General features: G+C 42.4%; 1 protein-coding gene and 1 long non-coding RNA gene across 2 annotated transcripts in view; one reads left to right on the top strand and one right to left on the bottom strand.

Annotated features, from left to right (window-relative positions):
* Positions 1 to 22,076, top strand: part of LOC107989348 (uncharacterized) — a 48,366-nt gene that overhangs the window by 12,733 nt on the left and 13,557 nt on the right. Inside the window, exons 4-7 of the long non-coding RNA XR_001760881.2 lie at positions 11,872 to 12,156; positions 15,513 to 15,701; positions 15,874 to 15,954; positions 17,379 to 17,478. This is a non-coding gene — a long non-coding RNA (uncharacterized LOC107989348). The remainder of the gene's footprint in view (positions 1 to 11,871; positions 12,157 to 15,512; positions 15,702 to 15,873; positions 15,955 to 17,378; positions 17,479 to 22,076) is intronic.
* Positions 20,661 to 22,076, bottom strand: part of LOC103387688 (dickkopf-related protein 1-like) — a 3,104-nt gene continuing 1,688 nt past the window's right edge. Inside the window, exons 3-4 of the mRNA XM_008322447.3 lie at positions 21,498 to 21,632; positions 20,661 to 21,398 (exon numbers count right to left, since the gene is read on the bottom strand). Of these exons, the coding sequence (XP_008320669.1) occupies positions 21,133 to 21,398; positions 21,498 to 21,632 (401 nt within the window). The 3' untranslated portion in view covers positions 20,661 to 21,132. The remainder of the gene's footprint in view (positions 21,399 to 21,497; positions 21,633 to 22,076) is intronic.

Below are 22,076 nucleotides of genomic sequence, written 5' to 3'. Positions count from 1 at the left end.
GGACAGGGGACATTCAGGTAAATGACTTCTAATATAAAACGTCAGCTCAAAAGATAAGTTCAAATAAATATCTCCTTAAAAATATATATTTAAATTATTTTTTTTTACTGCATTGCAATATCAGTCCAGACCAGTGTTTCCCAAACTTATTTTCTGGGCACCCATATTTTAAAAGTCACAAACCTTCGTGACCCAAGTCAATAGACATTATTGGTAAACTCCTGGGAAAATTGATGCGAGACGACCCCCCCAAAAAACTCTTGCGACCCACCTGAGGGTCACGACCCAGTCTTTGGGAAACAATGGTATAGACCATATAGGAACATTTACTCCCTTCTGCTGTCCCATGTTTTTTAAGATCAGGCGGGACATTGTTCTGCTAAATCTTCTGGGTGTGGAGTGTCTTATTACCTCATTACTTACTTATAACTATATGCAGATGACTACTGATGTACACACCCCCATAACTTCATAGATGCTAGCTTCAGCAGTATTATTTATAGAATTTAGAAATCTTGTTCTTCACGTCTAGAATCGATTAACAATACCGGGGTGTGCTCGGTTTATGACGTCCTTGACCTACGGCGTTTCGTGCTCATAAGTCTTAATGTACAAAACAAACATCTTTCAATGCTTCGAACTTGCTTAACTATTCTAGTTATACTATGACTATCTATCTATCCATCCATCCATCCATCCATAGAAATTGGGTCAGGGACATATCAATTGCTATCGAGTTATGGGTCACATCTGTCTACTGCCACCTGTTGGCCGCTAAACACTTACAATATCTGCAATAAATTCTTAAATGCACCCTAGAGTAGTCCATTACCCAAACAATAACTAGAGCCCGATTTCTACACAGAACCCTAAGAACTGTGAGTTACTTTTTTAATGCATATTTTCTACCTTTTAATTTTTTTAAAAAGAGCTGTGACCCCTATAATGCAGAGCTATTTACCGTGTAGCCAAGCAAACAGATACTAATCCCTGTCCATTCAGCTTTTTAGGGAAAGTGCCTCATATTTTTGTGGAGTGCATTTTGACATCTTCATAAATCAGCATAATCACAGGGTTGCGGTACACCCTACCTTGTTTGTGTCTTTGTTAATGCTGCGCACATGTGACCGATTCCATGCCTGTGTTGAGGAGCAGGCTTTCCTCTCTTTTGCTCACTCTCTCTTTTTTTTTTTTTTTTTTTTTTTTTTTTTTTTGTTGCTGACTGCGGAGGTGGTTAGATGTCTGCTTATATCCAAGAATGAACTGTGGAGGAATGTGCCAGGCATTGTTTGGATTTTTGGGCCTGGGCATGAGGTGGTGCTGTTCGACTCACCTTGAGCAATTTGAATGGTTGGAAAAATACTGGTTGGGATTGGCAGGAGCGCAACTGGAAATTGTTTTATTGTGGAGACAAATTGTATTTCATAGTGAACTTGACCTGCTTCAGACCGAGCGCAGCTGCATCGCACATGTTTCTCTGTGATCCCCTCGGAGACAAGACACTTCTCCTGTCTCCTGTTTTACTTCACCAACTTCCTATTCTATTTATGTCTCTTGTCTCTTATCCAAAGATTTATATCTGTCACTGTATCTACACGCTGCAGCCGTCGTAAGTCACCGCACTTAAGTTCAAGCCGGCTTTAAAGGGATCCATGCTGTGTAAAGTGGAGGCAGGCCGTGCTCAGATAGCAGCTCGACGAGCGCTGGAATCATTCTGCTCTTATCGCGTTGTTGTCACAATGCAGATGCGGCATGCCATGTCCAGGATGTGAGAGCAAGATACAATGTCGTCTTGAAATCAAAGGGCTTTTGAGCTATGCCGTCAGCTGCCCTTTTAAATCAACGGCTCGCGACGCCCTTACGGCTGCGCAGCTCAAATTCCTGCAGAGCCAGAATGCTGTTTTGACATATTTCAAGGTATATTGTAGATTCTTGCAGCAGCATTTGATGTGTAATTTGGTCTAAATATGGGTTTGGGTACGGTTCACTGCTCTCAACTCGGTCTTGAATAAACATGTCTGTGAGTGTCAGGAGTATCTTACAGAAACTGTGTTCAGGCCAGGGGCTGTCAAACATAAGGCCTGTGGGCCAAAACTGGCCCGGTTGGCATTTCAATCTGGCCCATTTGATAGATTTTGAAAATAAAAAAAATACACAAACGCTCAATAAACATATATTTTATTAAATAGGAAGATTAATCTAATGATGTTTTTGTGTGAAAACAAAGGGGAAAAAGACATCTTTTTCTAATTCATATGTAATTATGTTATGATTGTACTGGTCCAGCCCACTTGATATCTAATTATGTTGTATGTGGCTGATTTCTTTATACATGTGTCCAGATGGATTTCGATTATTGATTTTAGTTGTTGTTCACTGTTGTTGTAGTGCTTTTTTTTATTTTTAAATTTTTTATTTGTCGACCTTTTGGTCCTTCATTTTGAGCTAGAGTACATACAGACCGTCTGTTCTTGTCTTTGTCCATATGCTGCAATTTAAAATGTACTAGGAATGGTACTACAGACACTAATTTCATGTGACTGCATGAAGAAAACATTAACTCCAGCATGTGGATAACTTGTGGTCAGGATTAGCACAGTCACTGAATTACAGCTAGCGTTAGTTTAATACGCGGAGCACCAGTGACACAGGCGACAACAGTGCGACTGGCGGTCTGTTAAAGTCCACAGCCGTCGTAAGTCCATGGTGAACACAGATCTGCTTGTGATTACTAAAACGGAGCCTGTACATCATGACACAGCATGAGACTAATTTGTGGTGCGGGTGGAAAAAGAAAGACCTGGTGCTTTTATGAAGTCAAAGTTAACTACCAAAGACAATTCCACAATGAAACAGGGATGAGTGTCGGCTGTAAAAAGACAAAAGTACATTTTCAGACAATGTTTCAGAAATATACATTTCCCTAAGACTTAAAAAGTACAATTGGACCAGAATGTTGTGCTAACAGATGTCCCAGGCCAGTCTTAACTGTCAAGCTGTGTCCACTGGACACAATTTACTTCACTTTTTTGGCAACATGGGACTAGTGATGTGCAATACCAGAATTTTTTTAACTCAATGCGATAACAGTTACTTTTTTTGGCAATTTTTTTGATACTGATATTAATACTCATACTTTGTTTTGTTTTTTTTGTTTTTTATCCATTAAAAACCAGAATTTTTTTAACTCAATGCGATACCAGTTACTTTTTTTGGCAATTTTATTTGATACCGATATTAATACTCATACTTTGTTTGTTTGTTTTTTTTATCCAATATATCACCTGACAAATACTGGCCATTTATCAACTTTAATATGTATTTTTCATAACAATAATACAAACTACATGACTTTATTTTGACACAATGTAATGTAAATAGTTTAACTGCTACTATTAAGGTAAAATGGCATCCTCCCCAAAATCATATGGTAATATTTGCCATAACTTTTGATCAACATTAGTCCTGATTATAAAGGTTAAAATTCAGAAATCCACTAGGTAACCATTTTCATTGATTACTTCATATTGAAACTTTATGAGAATAACTGATATTCATTCGATACTAACAAGTATCTATATATCAATACCAGGGAATCGATACTCCCGTCACTAGTGTAAACTTAGTCAAGCGTCCTATTGCGTATGACCTGATTAAGTTCGTTCTCATCATGATTATTTTAGCAGCCCTACAGGCAGAGACCGACGAAAATAAACTTGAACTTGGCTAACACCTCAGTGCGAACTCAGGTCCACCAAAATTTTATAAGGTTTCATAACTTCTATCTTAAGAATAAAACAAATCCGTAAATAACAGATTTTAGATTAAACTGGATTTTAATTTGTGCAGCAACAACCCCTGCCCTGCCGCCCTCATAGATCTTAATTTTTTCTTAATTTTCCTAAACTTTCATTTGCAGGTTTCCCTGCACACAGAGTGACTGGGATTTCTAGAGCCCCTAAAGGGACATGAGGAAAAACAATTATAAAAATAATCTTTTTTTTTTTCACGTTCTTTTTTTCAAACGCATTTTGATACAGGGGCTGCTTACAACCTAATTATATGTCAAGCGGCCTGGATCGGCCTGAATCATAACATAATAACCTATATATAACGTAAAGTCTGTAGTTTTCCTTTTGTTTTCATGCAAAAAAAGTAAATTGGATAAATCTTCATATTTAGTGAAATATAATGAAAAACAACCATTTCCTGAAAATGAAGTTTGTGCATTTTTTTTTCTTTTTTTATTCAACAAGTGGGCTGGTTTTGGCCCGTGGGCCATATGTTTGACACTCCTGCTTTTGGGGCACTGTAAGGATTCATTTGTGCATTAGGGATGAACAATTCAGGCATGGGCAAACCCTTTTGACCCGCGGGCCACAATTGTCTTAAAATTGAACTGGGGGGCGGGTCAGGAGCAGATAGATGGAACGTTCATGTGAACTGAGACAAATGACATGTAAAAGTCATGCATAAAGGCTACAATGCTTTTTATGCCTTTTCTACGCCATCTATTGGGGAAATTTGGGCATTGCAGGGAAAACCAAGAAATATGATGATAATTTAAATAAATTATATCATTTGGAAAAGTTTAATTTAAAAGCTGAATGGGCCGCCTCCGGCCCCCGGGCCTTAGTTTGCCCATGCCTGGGTTAACCTGTGGCCTTTTTACCATGCTGAAAATGACTGTAATATGAAATAGGTTAAACTGAGAGGCAGGTCTGACAGGCAGTCATTCCATGTGTTCTAAATGAAATGATAGGTCCTGTTTATTACTGCATTAGAAGGAGTGCAGACTCCTGTTTTTATGGTCAGTGGTAATTAAAGAGGTATTTTTTGAAAAAAAAAACAAAACAAACTCCAGGTCTGAGTGCCTGGTGGTTCTCAGTGCTGAGAACTGAGCACATTATGAACACACCAGGTGGGATAAAAAACACTTGGAACCAAATGATTTCTGGATGAAGCGGTGGAGCGTGAGACTGATTGCAGTTGTTGTTTTGTTATAACCAGAATCACACAGTTATGGGTCGTAAGTGTAACATGCAACAGTTCTTCAGTTTTGCCCATTTAGCGTGAATGCCTTTGAGTCGATGCATTGTTTAGAAGGCGGCAGATATTTTCAAGATGGCGGCACACAGTAGTGCAGCAGCGTCTCAAGATCCCAGAACTTTTTACCTACTTGTTTACCTTACCTATATTTTTTGTGGTTTTATTGTGTTTTAACTGTATCCTAGTCTTATTCGTGTATTGAAATCCACAATACTTGACTTCATTTAGTCTTAAAGCAACCAGAAATGAGACTTGTTCTTTGGTTCTTTGGTATGAAATCAGTGATCATCAACTGGTTCCCCGTGGGCTGAATCCAGCCCGCAACTGGATGCCAAAGTTGTTGTAAATCGGTACCAGTAATTCAGCACCTCCGTGAGCCTGCAGCGCAAACGATGAAGAGATAGCGTCGCATATAATTCTTGAAGACAGCCTCAATGGTTTTAATTGGACAATTTTTCTGTCGGTCTTTGTTTTAAAACAAGATCATTTTTTATCGTAAAACCACGTTATAAATAATCTGACGTGACATGAAAGAGCATCCTCCCAGAGACACTGCAGGGTCATGGGATAACTAATAGGCATTTTAAAGGCTCCTTGAATTTTTTTTTTTTTTCAAGTCTCCCATACAACAAAAACAATGTTTAGAGTAGTGCTCGGTCTGCCCCTTAATTTTTGGCTGTTGGGATGTTTTTGTCTCCGCTGCTCTTCTTTTCAGTTTTAACTCCTTTGAATCTACCTCTCTGGGTCAAACGATTCCCCGGCTTCACAGCAGTTCTGTGGTGGCTCCACTAATGGCGCTGTAATTTCGCATCTCTTTGAAGTTCTCCCCGACCGTTGTGTTACCTGAAGTCTGTGCTTCTCTGAGGTTTTGGGATGGGGCAGGCTAGCTAACCCTCTGCAGCCTAATTAAATGTAATTGCTCCATCTTGTAGTGGTGCCCGTGTGGAGAGGGGAAGCCTTGTAATAAGGGAGATTGCGTGAAGGGTCCGAGGATCACAGACGCCAAAGAGGAGCCACGAGGAGACGATCGGAGACGCTTCCCCCCTCTGTCGTCTCCTCTGTCCTGAGCAGACCTAGTCATTACCCCCTCCACTCTTTCTTGCTTTGGCTGTGTGTCTCCTTTCCACTGTTGCTCCCTGTGCCCCTCTTGCTTCTTCGTCCTTTCTGTCATCATCACTCTTTGGTCCACTCGCTCGCACGGCGGATCAGTTTGATTCTTTCCGCTCCGTGATTCATGCACACTTCCTTTTGTTTTTCAGCCTGATCTTAAAGGCATGCCGTGTGGCCATTAAACCTGGGATTCATGTCGCTGCATGACGATGAATCTCGTGTGTTTGTGCGGGAAGTGTCTGGAATGATCTGTATGGCATTCCCTCAGTTGGCGTCACAGTTGTGGGTGCAAAGCTGGAATTTGTGGAATCCTTCAGGTAGCTCCAGGTCTCCTCCACTGAGTCAGACGGTGAAATGGGCTGTTTAGCCCCTTGACACTGACTGGTGGAGCGACAGGAGACGCATTCTTTCCGGGAAAGAGGAGAGGGAAAAAAAGGAAATTACAGAGCAGGACAGAGACAACATGACACAGAGAGAGAGAGAGGGAGAGAGAGGGAGCGCCAGCTTGACCGTGACCCCGTGGGATGACAACAACGGCGTGTGATGATGGTGTGTGTACACGGATATAAAAGTGATCAGAATTTTTCACTCTCTCTGGGGTCTACTGGAAACGTTTCCAGTGGGACTGAGGACAATGACTCCCGCAGCCATACATGCTTTTCCCGCTCCAGTGTGTCCAGTGATTTGGCTCCGTCGTTTCTCCATCCGTGCTCTCTGCTCTATGGTGCCAGTGCGTCTGCCACACAGCCCGTTAAGACTAATGCGACACAGGCTCCAGCTCACATTTCAGCCTCACATAAATGCAACCCCCCAACCTCCCTGCACATCGCCATCCTTAAGCCCCCCTATTTCCCCTCCCATTTCCTTTTTTTTTCTAAGCTGACCCGGGCTGGCCCAGAGACACCGGTCCATTTGATTGTAAAGCACTTATAATTTTTTTTTTTTTTTTAAATAGTAACATCGCAATCACATTGTTTGGTGTTAAAAAATTGTTGACGTGCAGTTGGAAACAGACGTTTCTGCTCAGATAAGATGCAGAGGTAGTGGGTGAGAGTGCGTCTGCCTCCCTGACAGTGAGAGCAGGGGTCCCCGGAGGACCAGTGATAAAAGTTGGAGAAGGGAACTTCAAAAGTGTGGTGGCGAACGAGTGTGGTGAGATCGCACACAGCGCCGGGCCTGCTGTCTCTCTCATGACCTCCCTGTCATGTGGCTTCCATGAGAACCAAACATCCAGCCACAGTTGTTTCCATACAAAACCGAGCTGCTTTGGTGATCCCACTGCCTTTTCTCCATGTTCTAGCCGAAGACCGTTTGCCTGGCAGTTTCTACACGACTGCCTTTTTTTTTTTTTCTTCTTCTTCTTCTTGGTACGCGTGAAAGGCACAAATAAAACAAACAGTAGCCTCGCAGTGTTATTATAGAAGGAAAACAGTTTTCGGTGGTCAGTCCATGTTCATTAGGATCACACTCTCGGAAAAAAAAACGCGATAGATGTATTTCTTCCGAAAACATTGTTGCCGCGTACGTGTACTGCAGTTCCTTAAATCCCCTGCAGTCCTAAACACGAGGCTCAACCAATTAACAAGGCCTACACAGTAATTAGCTGTCTGCGTGTTGAATAACTCCTCAGCTTCAGTTCCCATTAGTGGCTTATAGCTGCAGAGGTTCATAATTATACCATGAGGAGCGTATATGTGCTTGATTAGTAATTATACCATCCACATAATTATAGATCCGGTCTTCCTTCTGAGGCCTGTTTTGACACATATTTCATGAACGTGGTGCGATCAGACTTATTGGTGTGTCAGTGTTTTTTTTTTTTTATGAGTCAGAAATCGTTTTGCAAATATTGTTGTTGTATGCAAACACCGGGTAAAAACTGTTTTGGTGTCAGCCACGGAAACGATTCCGTTTCTCTAAGGAAGGGGATTTGCCTTCCTTTCCCTTACAACAAGGAGGGGACGAGGTTTCCTGTCAATAGAGATACAAGATAAAAGATCATTTAATGATGTTTTATTTGAATTGAAAAATGCATAAGTGTAGTAGGTGTCCTGGATTGGGAATATCCGTTTGAAGTGCGAAGTGTAAAATCAGCATCACGTGGAATTAGTTTATGTCCTTATCAGGACCAGATGGAGCCATATTTTACGCCGTGTGATTCCAGTATCCATCTCTCACAATCTGCTCGCAATTAAACCCTTGGGTGAATGTTCAACAGCCTGAGAAAAACCTGGTTTTGGAATCAGCTGACTCGAAGTTGGTAACAACAGGAGAGACCACCCTTGACTTCCACTGTAAATGATATTATGTGTCCATTAGGGCTCCGAGTCCGACATCAAAGTGAAATGGGACAATGCAACGACACCCACCTTTTCTTTCTTTTTTTTTTTTTTTTCTCCCCCCAAAGTGTGAGAAAGTCAGAAGTGTTTTGTGTGCGGTGAAGTTAATCTCTTCTTTGGATACATAACAATGACAGCATTCCTCTGGAGGTGTACGGCAAAACTGCCAGCCAGGTAAAAAAAAAACTCATAAAATATTGAGTTTAAAGATGCACTGGAGCAAAGATACGTTCTTTTCCGTCTTCGGCCAAATTTTTAAAAAAAATTTCTCTTTTAGGATGTATTGCTGTGTCATTTGTTTATGGGCAAAGACGAAAACAGAACTTTTGTGTTGGTAGCAGGGTGAGGGCAGGGACTGTTGTATTTATCACCAAATATTTACAAGTGTTTGTAGATCTGGGTAAAATGTGTGTGTGTGTGTGTATTTGTTCGTTTCGTTTAAATGTCAACAAGGCGGATTACATCAGGCTGTGGTTTTGTTAATAATTAGCAAACCGGTGTGTAATGGTTTTTTTACCTCGGTGTGTGGATACATTTCAGGATGTCCTACATGGGACGCTAATAGTTGGTTGCGTCGTCTTTCTTCCAGATAATCCTGGAGAAAGCAAACCCGGTGTGTACTTTTCTCATGAGGTTCAAAAGGTAAAGCTGATCAGGTGACAGGTAGCTGGAAACACACAGAGTAAAAACTCGCTTTGACTTTCACTTTCAACATGGAGCGCTGGTCCAACTGTGTTTGTCAGATGCTCACATAGAATAGAATAAAGATTACATTTTGGTCTTTTGGGCAGGATTCAGCCCGTGGGACGCAGGTCGAAAATCACTTAATGAGAGAAGAGACAGAGACTCTGAAATGTTGGCTAGTTTAACTTCAAAGTGGGTAAAGCGGAGACTTAAATGTGTCTTATCAAAGCAGAGGACCACTGAGAGCTGACTGAAGGTCAAAAGGGCAACGTCTGAATTGGAAAAAAAAAAAGAGAGAAGTTCAAGTTAAATATGCTTTGGCCTCTCTCATTAGAGTGCACGGGGACTTCCTGGGCTAATAACTGGGATTGGGTTTGCATTACTTTGTGTCTCAGCAGCAGGAGGGGAATACAACCCTTTAATACAGCCGCTTCAATTACACCACATCAGGAAAACGATGTCCCCTTAGATGCCATTAAAAAATAATACTCTGTGTGTGTGTGTGTGTGTGTGTGTGTGTGAGAGAGAGAGAGAGAGATAGAGAGAGAGAAGGTTCTCTCTTGAAGCAACGCTCCAGGATTGTTTTATTTTGTCCTTCGGTCAGGACTGTAAGAACTAATGCTCAAGTTCACCAACATCTGTTAAATCGCTGCCAGTGATAATAATCACAACTACCGGCAAATTGCCGCATCTTATCGTGGGCAATTAACAAAATACGGAACCTTGAAAACACCCTCTGGCGGTATCCTCTCTTCTCTCTCTCTCTATTTCCCTCTCTCCCATTCTCTGCCTTTGTCTCTCTCCCTTCCCCGTCCTCCACTTCTTAGGCACACGCAGCTTCATGTCAGAGGATGCCTCTTGCCCCGAATGTCGATTGAAGGAAGCTATTTAACCAAATGCCAAAGTCGTTGAGTTGCTTCACATCCTGTCAGATAAACGGCCACAAAGAGTTCCTTTTTTTTTTTTTCTCCCCAAACGTTACATCTCAACATCCTCCTCTTATTCTCCTCACCCCCCCCTCAACCCCCACCCCCCTACTCCTCTTGTTGGTTGATAAAGAGTGTTGTAATGTCAGGAAGGACACACATTCCTCACAATGTACTCACAGATCTCCAAGGAGCAGAGGTTAGCTTCCTCCCAATATGTGTGACAGATCAGAGGAAGGAGCGAGAGTACGGGTAAAAAAAAAAAAAAAAGGACGGATAAAAAATGACTTTTGTTAAGTAACAGAAAACAACAAGAAGAAAGAAAACCAAGAAACCAAACATTATCGATCCATCGCTGAGCCACTATTGTTTTTCAGAGGAATGAATCAACAACAAAACAAAGAATCGAGGGAGGGAAAAGAAATGACAGCCTCCAAAATTTAGAAATGTGTCGCTTTGCCAAATGCCTCCCATAGTTCTCACACAACACCCATAGGGAGTCTGAGTTGAAAAATGCTTTCGCTGTGATTGCACTGTGAGAGTCAACAGTAGCCAGACTGATGGTAACTTACATGCTCAGCACAACAAAAAAAGCCTCTGTATTTCCAGCGAGCCACTGTTTCAAAACCTCCCTTGTGGCAGAAATTGGATGTCTTGCAAGTAGAGCGCTCAATAAAAAGGCAAGCTTGCTGCTCAGGCCCAGACCATTAGCAGCGAGACCAGCCACTAAACGTAGTACACAGGCGATAATTACCTCATTCCCTATAACTTCTTTTTTTGCGATCTTTTTTTTAATACGCTGGTATTTTTAAGAGGGGTTTTTAAAGGGGTAAACACTCAACTGTGGATGCTGAGAAGTCTGCCGCAGACTGATAAAGTGAAATGCAGCTGCTCGTTCGCAGATAAATCTGTTATCTCACAGAAGCCTTTTCGCATCTACCCAGTTCTCTTTTATCAGTTAATTGCCGCTAATGTTGCTTCTTTTCTAACTCGTCCGATGTTCCCGATCTGGAAACCGTCTCCAGATGCTGCAGCTGTTGTCATTGATTTAATTTGTCTAAATAAGAAAACAAGGAAACGGGCCAACAGAAAGCCGAGACGTTAGTTTTTCGAGACGAATCCACGTTCCGTCCCGGGCCTCAGTCGTCTGTTGTATTTGCAATCAGTCAACTCCAACTGTCCGTAAAATTTGATTCTGATTTTATTTGCACATTTTCTAATTTGTCAACGTGTACCGTTTCAGTTTGGCTTTTTCCCCGCTGACTAGGCAGAAAAGCCGGCTATATGTAGCAACAGTGTTACATATAGTGCCTTCCAAGTTTGGCTTCTATCAAAATGGCTGAGATGCTTGTGGCTTCGTGATTAAGCTGCTGCAAACCACACATCCCAGGGAGAGTAAACCCAACATTTAAACCAAAACCCAGATACAGGCAGCCTGGGCAACAACAGTGGCATATTAGTAATTACCCCAAGACAAAATGTCCGTCATTTGTGTGTAACCGACATTCAGGCAGCTTTTCAGCACATGGAATTACGTCTGGGAGGCTTGAGGGGTTCAGGACAGCATTATGCAGCCATTTGACAGCCCAGAATTGTCTAAAGGAATTAAGATGCCTCGTTGTAAAACGGCCTTGAGGAATGAAATTTTATATAAACCTTTACTGTTCTGGTAACACCCCACATTTTCAACCTGCTGACCTTTGTACGTGTTCCATGTACTCTACTGATTTTCTTCTCTTTTTTTCTTTTTTTTTTGGTCACAGACAGATCACCTGACATCAAAGCCGGGCACAGTTGAATATCATCAGCACCATCACTGACCACGTGCCCGTGAATCCCTGTCTGACGTGGAACCTTGTCAAGATGGGAAAATAACCCATCTGTCCAGCAAACGCTTCCATATGGACACAAAGGACGCAGCGCATTCTTCTGGAAATGAAAGCAGCTCCTTTCATCTAAGAGACATAATCAATAATTGATAAGGCCTGCCGCCGCAGGGTTTGAGGATAAATCGGGACGAGAAGGAGTGACGGGACGCGAGCAAGGTGGTGAGTAGCATTGCTGAATTAAGACATTATGCATGAAGGACTTGGTAATCATGGGTCGCTATCAGCTCCCAGGATCACTTCCTGTGAGCTTAGCTGAGTCGTACTCAAGCAATCATTGTTTTATTTGGAAGGAATGCTAATGGGGGTTGCAGGGAAGCCAACCGTCGTCGACGTCACCGAAATGCACTATGTGGTCAGTTTAAATGAGACAATAGATGACTTTACAACAGCCATTATGCAAAGGAGACATTGGAGCACCAATTTGGCACGGCGGACGCTATTTACTGGTTGCCAAAAAATGAGGAATGAAGTCTAAAAAAACAACTAGCCTGGTCAGTTACTGAATATAGAGAAGGGTTGAGATGTAAATTTAAGCAAAAAGGGATTAGACCGAAGCCTCTGAGTCCATTTGCAGGGCTTTCGGGAATGTGCTGAGTTGGACATCGGATGCATGATAACCAAAGTACAGGGCGTTTTAATCAACCTGTCAACCAGCATTTCAAGTTGACGAATAACACCGATGAAGGAATATGGATTTCAAACTTGGGTTTTATTTTTCTTTTATGGCTGAAAGTTCCAGCAATGCTAAAGGGGGAAAAAAACAACCTCAGAAGGACATTTGAGCGGCAGAAAATGTTGTTTATTTTAGGAGTAGTTAGTAATGACATGGAATGACCCAGATGGTTTAACTGGTCTTAAAGTCCCCAAATATAAAGATGTTTTTTATTTTCACTCCCATGTTTGGGCTCTGAACATAGTAAATGTCAAACTGCACCAGCAGTCCAGAAGTCTAATTTTCTGTCTTTAATGGTTACAGCTTTAACAAGCCTGGCAGTCTGGGGAATAATAAATGTGAAAATGTCCCTTCACTCAGGCATTCCAGGTGAAGAACTGCAGCGACACTGAAGGTTGACAGCTGAAGGCATTCGCACTGTGATTAAATCTTGAGTCAGCCCAAATTAAAGGACCCTTTACTGGAATTATTTTTCCAGGAAACGTATCTTTCATCTAGTTTCTTTAATCTGAGGCCTATGGCTCCATAATGATGTCATATGCACCGGTGAGCTCAGTGTATTTTGCGGTTTGTACAAAGTAAGACGAGTTATAGACAGTTGAATTTCTATTAGAAAATAGCACGCGTGATCGACTTTATTTTTTTTGTCTGCGAGTGCTGATGGATGCTCGGCTGTGCGACTTGTGATTTATAACTCCTTCGTAATGTTAGGTTGTGATTTTCTCACCCGCAGATGAAGACTGAAGGGTGTATATAAACCTATAGGGTGTCCCTCGCCAACAACACAGAAAACAAGTCTGTTCTGTCAGTGGAGGCTTGGGGTATTGACTAGAAGATGGCGCGGGACTCAGACAGGCTGTAATTTGTAGAAAGCTTGACGGTCGGAATTAACATTGAGACTCTTCTAGTTGTCGACGCGTGGAGGCCTGATGGCAAACGTTAGCACTGAGGAGGAGCACCGCTGTGCACACGTCTGTGGGGAGTAGTGAACTTGACCGCTGGCCTCATTTAAATTCACTGGGTGTCTCCTATTGTCAGCTCATTTAGCGTGCCTCTGATGTTGGTGTGAACAGATCAACATTTAGATTGTGTACTAATGTGCCACTCAAAGGAGCCTCAAAAGATAACTATCTTTGATATAACCCCCCCCCTCCTGCCCCCTGCGACTCACACTGTCCTCAGCTTAGCCCCGCCAGCACGGGCAAGACAATCCAATCCATTTGCCCCCAAGGGGGATCAAAGCCTCCAGCCTCCTCCTTGTCACTCTATTACCAAAAAAAAAAAAAAACTCCACCTTTGTAAGTCTCCACTCAAATGGGATTGTCCATCAACTGTTAGCTTTGGCAGGGTTAGACGGCATATTGAAACACAGACATTAAAGAGTTTGTGGAGGAGAGACTGACGCAGTGAGGGCAGAGGGAGGAGTAAGGCCATGAAAGGTGGCTGCAAAGGGGCAAATAAAAGCTCTGATAAGGACACAGTGGCCGCTTAGAGGACAAGGGTTTAATTGGTGAAGCTAATATTTTCCCTTTGTCTGATGGGTTATTTCCCTGTTGACTACACGTGTGCCATTAAAACACCCAGGCCCTTTGATGCTGCTGTTTCAGCACCAATGTTTGTCTTTATCTCCTTATCTGATAAATATAACAACCCAACGGGACAACTGTTCTCAGTTAGCTTCTCAGTGATAAAGGTCAGCCCTGGTGTGGAATTATTCTCTAGTCTTTATCTATCCTGTGAATCAGCGTTTCCCAAACTTTTTTTTCTGGGCACCCATATTTTAAAGAGGTCACAAACCTTCGCGACCCAAGTCAGTAGATATTATTCGTAACATAAATGTAGCCCGTTTCTTTTTCTTTTCAACATAGGCTATAATTAATTATATACTATTTAAAATACAATGAGACATACCCACAGGTGGAGTTTTTAAACAGGCAGCTATTTTGAGGTTGGATATGGCCAGCTGTTAACTGACTGTGAACTCCTAGGAAACATGATGCGAGACGACCCCCCCAAAAAAAATCTTGCGATCCACCTGAGGGTCGCGACCTAGTGTTTGAGAAACAATGCTGTAAATGACTATGGCTTTTTATCATCTTTCTATGTTAGCAACTAAGTTAGGGGTAACCATTTAATATCCATCCATCTATCTATTTCTGTGTCTGTATCCATCTGTCTGTCCTTCTGTCTGTCTGTCCGTCTGTTTATATCTGTCTGTCTATCTTTCTAACTGTGTGTGTTTTTACTCAAAGGTCTTACTCTGTAAAATATATAATTTTTATTTCTTCAAAACTTTGTAAATAATGAGTAAATTATATGTGTGAAGCAGCTTTGCGCAATGTGGTTGTGGCGGAGGCAGACTTTACATAGCCGCCATGAGCTGAGCCAGTTCTGGCCCTGGCTCCATCCCCAAAGCCAACATGCCAGCAGCAAACTGCTGGACTAACCATAATGAAGCAGAGGCATTTTTATCCCCAGCTGTAACTCTGCCCCATGACCATGGTGCATCTGTTCACTCCCTCCTCTGGTCAAATGGGCAAAAAGCACATATTGCAATATCATATTTTTTTTTGCGTACTGGCATGTGTGTAACCACTGTGATGTACTGTATTCCACGAATGGTACTGGAGGGAGTGAGAGAATCCACCTGAAGGATACAGGTGGTGGAGGAGGGATTGAATCTCCTGCAGAGCACCAGTCTTGCCAACACTGACTTGCTGAAAAAGCAAGTGGCAAAGGGAAAAATAAATATGTGTATGGCTCCAGAACGCAACAGAGCATAGTGAAACACTGGGGATTGTGGTCAGGTATCTGTTTCATGGTGTGAATGTGTCTGTTTTAGCCCAGTACACTTTCCAACCTTGGGGCCTTCTGAAGTCGAACCAGCTGTGTTTCCCTTCATGTGGTAAATGGGAACGTGAACAAGGCATGACATCATCAGAAAGGGACCTGTGACCACAGAGGAGGTGCCAGCTGCTGAGGGAGCGCCAGGTTGGATCGAAACACGAGTGAAATCCATGAGCCTCCCGCGGTGAGTAAACCCAGTGACACAGCACTTTCTCAAGTGGAACCGTGAGAAAAGAACTCACGAACTGCTGCGTGGAAAGGCGCACGCGTGGTGTTCTACTATGAGCGCATGGTCACGTAAAACGAAGCATGTTCAAAAGTTTCCACGTTCATTTTGGTTTGTTTGCTTTTCACAGATATGAGTGTGGAAGGTCGTTTAGAGAGAGACGGCTGGATGAACAAGTGCTGGAGAGATTTGCTGGACATGAAGTCGCCTGGTAAGAAGGGGAGGAATGACGATGTAACCACAGTAGTTGCCAAAGACAGACAATCTGCTTTAGGAACACCTGAAGGGAGCGTACATAAAAAGAAGGAAAAATCTAAGACTTACCAATGAGTAGATTGTAAAGGAAGCGCTGGTAGATCTAGACCAGGGCTGTCAAACTCATTTTCACCGGGGGCCACGTCATCAATACAGTTCTCTTTGAAGGGCCGGTTGTTGGACGACTGTATAGATTGGGGGTCCTCAATTTCTGGTCCGTGGACCAGTACCAGTCTGGAGGTCATTTGGTACCGGGCCGCAGTGAGACACAGTGAAAAAATGTACTTAATTTTTACTAATTTACTTCATTCAAAGAAAATCCAGTCATATCCATTTACTTTCTTTATTTAAAGACAATCTGACAATATTTTACAAATAACAGGTCATTCAGACTCTGATACAAACAGAACAGAGTCTAAAAGATGTTTTATTTTGGAAATGTAATGATCCTTCAATGCTCAGTACCTTATTAGTGGTCTGTAGTAACAGGTGGTACTGGCTGACCCGTCCTTGGAACAAAAAAGGTCAGGGACCACTGGTATAGAACTAACTACTCCATAACAGCCTAATACATGTTTCTACAATTGATTATTATTTGACTGATTATAAAAACTCCCGCGGGCCACACAAAATGGCTTGGCGGGCCGCGTTTGGCCCCCGGGCCTTGAGTTTGACACATGATCTAGACCAAGGGTGTCAAACTTGGGCCAAAATGAAAATGAAATGAAAAACTGTGATGAAGTCGCGGGCCAAACTTAATATTTATGGAAATATTGGCGGCAATTGTGCATGTTTTCCTTTCTCCCCAGATGTAATTGAGACTTTTTTCATATGGAAACAAACTTTAATTTCACCTAAACATCCAATCTGGAACGACCCAAGCTTAATATTATAAACACATGAGAAATTAAATTTGAAATAAAACACACATCAGTGATATTTGTTTCTTATTATGTCTCTTTTTCTGTAGCCTTTCGAGTTCCTTTTTAATGTAAAGCTTTTTTTCACAGGCCAACAGCAAAATGCATTTGCTATTACGTAGCGCATACACTGCGAATACTAAGAATCCCGCCCATATATAGTGGCTATATACTGGCCGGCCAACTCTAGTACACATTTGATATGATCTAGCGGACCAAATGTAACTACACTGCGTGCCAGATTTGGCCCCTGGGCCTGGGTTTGACACCCGTGAATTCTAATTCTGTTCATGTGTACAGTAGGAGCGAACATATACTGTAAGAACTAAATCATATTGGTTCATGAAACTTCTTGCATTTAATCAGTAACGCAACATATATGTATATATATTTAAATATGTATTTATAAATTATGTATATATTTATATGAGTAAATATATATTTAACCTTTTCATTGCAGGTGGATCACTTTAGCCTGGTCATCTGAATAGTAGCTTCAGAGCTGAGAAAGAATGAACGTCGCTGGTCTACGATCTACGATGGAGTTCAAAAAGAATAAGGTAAGAATGAATATTAATATTACATCATCTTTGCTGAACTTATGAACGGGTTATTAATGGTACGGTACATTTCATATCTTTCTCGATATAATGATCAAGTAACTACTGCCTCAGGTCATCTGTCACATATTGCATAGTAGTCGAATACATGACAGAAAGTTGACGTTCTCTAGATTTTGAATCATCACCTCGAATATGTAACCTAAAACTCATCCCTTCTTAGAGAAAGAGAAGCTGCCTTATTTGTTGTGTTTACAGCGCTGTGACGTTAAAGCCGCAGAGCAAACCTGTTCTCCACCTGCATGCTAACACTTACCTCATTGTGCTCGACGAGCTGCGCTTTGTTTGGTTATTTCACAAGAACAGAGAGATTTCCACTCGTTGCTCAATCAAGCTGATTGTCACTCCACAAAGATGAATGCTTGGCATTGTGCTCGTGTTCGACGAAGCCATCGTTGCCAGCAGTCGGCAGTTTCTCCCCCTCCTTTTTAATATTCTGTTTACACAAGTGGTTGGCTCTGGTCTGAGCCTTTATTTTAAAAGCATGACATCTTCGTGACGAGACAGGGGTCAAGTATGCATCCTCTTCTTGTTTTTCACCCCTTCCTCCCCTATGGAGAGCTAATGAGGTTTTAATTCAGAATTATCTGTTGGGAGAGTTTTGGTATGCCAGAAATACTAGGTAGTCAAGCTGAGGAAGATTTATTTTCTCCAAGGCTGATGGCTGATGAGAGATTTTAATAATGCTGACAATGAGACCATGAAAAAAAAAAAACAAACAAAAAAAAACAAACACACCAGCGGGTTCGGTGTGAATCGTAACTCATGTCTGATGCTGATTTTTAAATATTTACTGCAGTGACATGCTCCTGATTTCTGAAAGTGTGAAGGAAGCGTGACAACGCCTGTCAGTGGAAATGCTGATTCATTCCTGTGGTATGACAAAACCAAATGTTGTTGGTTAGAACGCCGATACACGGGCGATTGTGGTATTACTCCAAACCTCCGATACCCCAAGAATCCCCAGTGTGTGCTGGTGTATATACGTGTGCATGTGTGTGTGTGGTCTTGGTATATCGCTCTATACTTGTGGGGACATTTTGTCCTTGTGGGGACATTTTTCAGGCCCTCGCTCAGAAGGAGTGTATTTTGAGTTTTTAAGATTTGGTTTGTGATGGTTAGGGTTAGTGAATTATCTATATGTCAAGTCCTCACAACGCATGAAAAACCAGATTGTGTGTGTTGGCTTCAATTTTGTGACATCATTTCGGTGACATCACTCCCAACTGGATCAGCTGTACAGGGCTCTTTGGTTAAACAAGAGCCGACCTGTTTTGTTCGATTAATTTTATTTATTTGTGTTGCAATTTGGGAATCGCCGTGTTTGTACATCTGTACCAGTCGTTAGGCGGCATGTGAGGACACGATTACGTGTGTGTCCGCGCGCGCGCGTATGTGTATATCTGTTGTGAATGTTGTTGTTTCTTCAGAGTCCGTGGCTACGCGTGTGACACACACACACACACACACACACACCCTGACCTTACTTAAGTCAGGGCACATGCCTGTGGCCTGTGTTAGTCTGTGGTTGGCGCAGTGATGACAGGCTCTCACACATACACATACACACACACACACTCATTGATTCCATGAACCCCACAAACATGACTTGGCTGAGCCTGTATGGTATATTGTGCTGCTGACAATGCTACTCTGAAGAATGGGCATTAAATGACCGTGTTTCTGTATATCTGCCCTCACAACTCATATTTATACATAAATATCCAACACTAGCAATAAAGCTAATAATATATATTTTTACAAATTTTTTTTTAGCAGTTTAACTTCAATTTATGGGCACAGTGGTGAGAAAAGAAAAAAAAACTGTGGTACAATGCATAACTCAAAACCCCAGGACCCCCCAAGTGGGATTTTGTGGTCACAAATAAATTGTTGAGCCTTTTTTCCTACAATTACCGTGAGAAATGCTTATCTTGCCATTTCAAAATAATTGTCGCTGTTATAAAAAGGCTGCAGTAAAACGGGTCAGAATACCATTATGGATTCATTTGATTGTCAGCATTTTGTGTAATGGTTTATTGTGCGGGTTGTTGACATTCTTGTGCTGTTGGACAATGGAAAGTTTTTGTGTTTATTTATTCGTAACTGGCTAACCGTGACTAGCTGTGGTTGAGCTGCTAATGAACTTCTAAAGAGCAAGGTACATTTGTGTACATTTCGACGGAATTTTCCTTCCTGGCGTTTGTTAACGTATAATCCGGCCTTGTTTTCCTGCGAACGTTATTATCGTGGCTTTAAATATGGCAAAAATATACAGAGCTGTGTGTCCATACGACTTTAAGAAGAGAACAAATACTGTTGTTTTCTTCCCATCTCCTCATCCGAACAGGTGTAATTACAGACACCGTAGTGTATTCCAGTGGATTCAGTGATTACGCATCAGAGCACGCCTGTTGCACAACAGTCAGGAAACGGGACCGTGTTCTGCATTTGAAAAGGCTGGGAATGGAGGTGCCTTTTGATTCGAGTTGCATCACGAGGCGACATGCGGAGAGAAATCGTAGTGTACTTTGAGTCAGATTAAATAATTAGAGGCTTTAGTTTGGATAGCTACCCAGCTCCCTCTGCTACACATGAAGGCCCGCGAAGCGATAATTAGAAACTAGCCGCCAACACCAAAGGGTTAGGTGGCAAACACTCAGCAGGGACGCACATACTTTGTCATTACCTCTGCGCAGTTATCATTTGATATACCGGCGTCCTATCCTGTTTTCAATGTTTGTCTGATGACATCGTCCTCCGAGTCGTCGCCCTACCTCGGCGGCAGGATGTGGCCTGTCCACTAACGACCCATTAAAGTGGTGTTTGTTGTGAGTGCGTCTTTTGGGACTGTCAGCACATATTTCAGCCATTGTGTGCAACATGCTGAGAATCCCGTCTTTTGCCAAACATTGATGCCATCCACTTAGCCTAAACCAATAATTTGGGCATTTAAAAACCACCGTCTGATTGCTCAAATAACTTTAAGCGAATTCCAGGACTAGAACTGTTTCGTCCTCGAACTGCGTGCATCAAATTCCTGCAAATCATTTCCCAATTCCATAAAGAAAAAAAACCCTAAATGGCTAAGAATGAAGGGGGGGGGGGGTAAAGCAAAAGAGTATGTTTTTCACATTATGTTTAATAAAACAAATATAATCCAAAAAAAAAAATCTATTTATAGCAGTTTCTTATAAAACAATATATATAACACATTTACAATGCATGCAGCACGATGTCTTTATAATACTGGTGTCGACAGAATCCAATAGCTCAATTAAGTGCCACCTCTAGGATTATATTTACAATACAGTAATTTACTGCAATAACCGAGGCTCGAAGTTCCATAAAAAGAGAAACAATACAGCTCTGCCGTTACCACTGACACGAATCAATGTCCCGAAGGCTTTGAAATGTTACATCCTAACTTCCGACTCCTCCGCTGTCGATGGCGAAACCGGATCAGTCCGACCTGCGCTGTAGCATCCCTCTGGGTGTATCACCTCTCCAGGATTTATGCCTATCCTTCCGGGTGCTGGATCTGAGTTAGCAACTTTGGCAGGAATGTGTGTATCTGTTTGTCCATTTTTTGTGTCAGCGTCTCTGACAGGTGTGTAGGTTCCGGGCTGCAGTCCTGCTGACACTGTGGTCTCGCTCTCCTTTCTCCTGGCGGCAGACGAGGCCCTCGCCGCAGTCGCAGCGCTGGAACAGCTCCAGGCCGTGGTTGCCTTTCCTGCGATGGCGTGTGCACACCTGGCCCTCTGTCAGCACGGGCTTACAGATGCGAGACCAGAAGTGTCTGGCGCAGCACAGACTCTCTGAGCAGTCGGTTGATCTGAGACAAGTGTCCCCTTCCTGGCCTGTGGAGACGACAACAACATGGCATGAGAATTTGGAATGTTTTCTCTCAGCGTCACCCGGATGTAACCAACGCTGAAACTGTTGGACCGTTTGCTCACCTTTCACGGCATGAGGCTGGTGATTATGGGTGGACGGAGGCCTCTTTGCCTGATGCTCCACAGTGTTGTTTTGTTTTTGCACGTCGGTGATGACAGCTGCATCTGCTCCATCCACATCATTGGCCTGACAAACACCTAAGATGGCAAGAAAAAACAAGCCAAGATAAATCAGACTGGCAACGCTTTAAAAACGTGAAAATTGAAATGCATGATGGGAGATAAGAAAAGTAAAAACAACAACAAAAAAAGGCAAAACATCCACAGCTATAAATTAGTCTAGAACAGTCCAATGGAGAAGGTAGGACATCTGCTCACCATTGCTGCAGCGGTTTCCTGCACAACACATGGAATCCCGTGAGCAACGCTTCCGGCTCTTACGACAGGGCAGACAGGCGCCTCGGGCGTCATTGCAGAATTCATCACCTCCGCAGTCTTCATCATCAGTGCAGACAGCCGACTGCTACAGTGAGAAGATTCGAAACACATGTTCAGGCATTTCAAACGTCAGAGTTTCGGTTTGGAACGCACCGACAGCAACTTTGCGCACGGTGCGCAACTTTACGCACGGTAAACATTCTC

This window comes from Cynoglossus semilaevis, chromosome 12, assembly GCF_000523025.1.
Source record: "Cynoglossus semilaevis isolate Cse_v1.0 chromosome 12, Cse_v1.0, whole genome shotgun sequence".
In the NCBI taxonomy this organism is placed as follows: Eukaryota; Metazoa; Chordata; class Actinopteri; order Pleuronectiformes; family Cynoglossidae; genus Cynoglossus; species Cynoglossus semilaevis.
The sequence above is the reverse complement of the archived record's forward strand: the minus strand, read 5'-3'. Positions and strand labels throughout refer to the sequence as shown.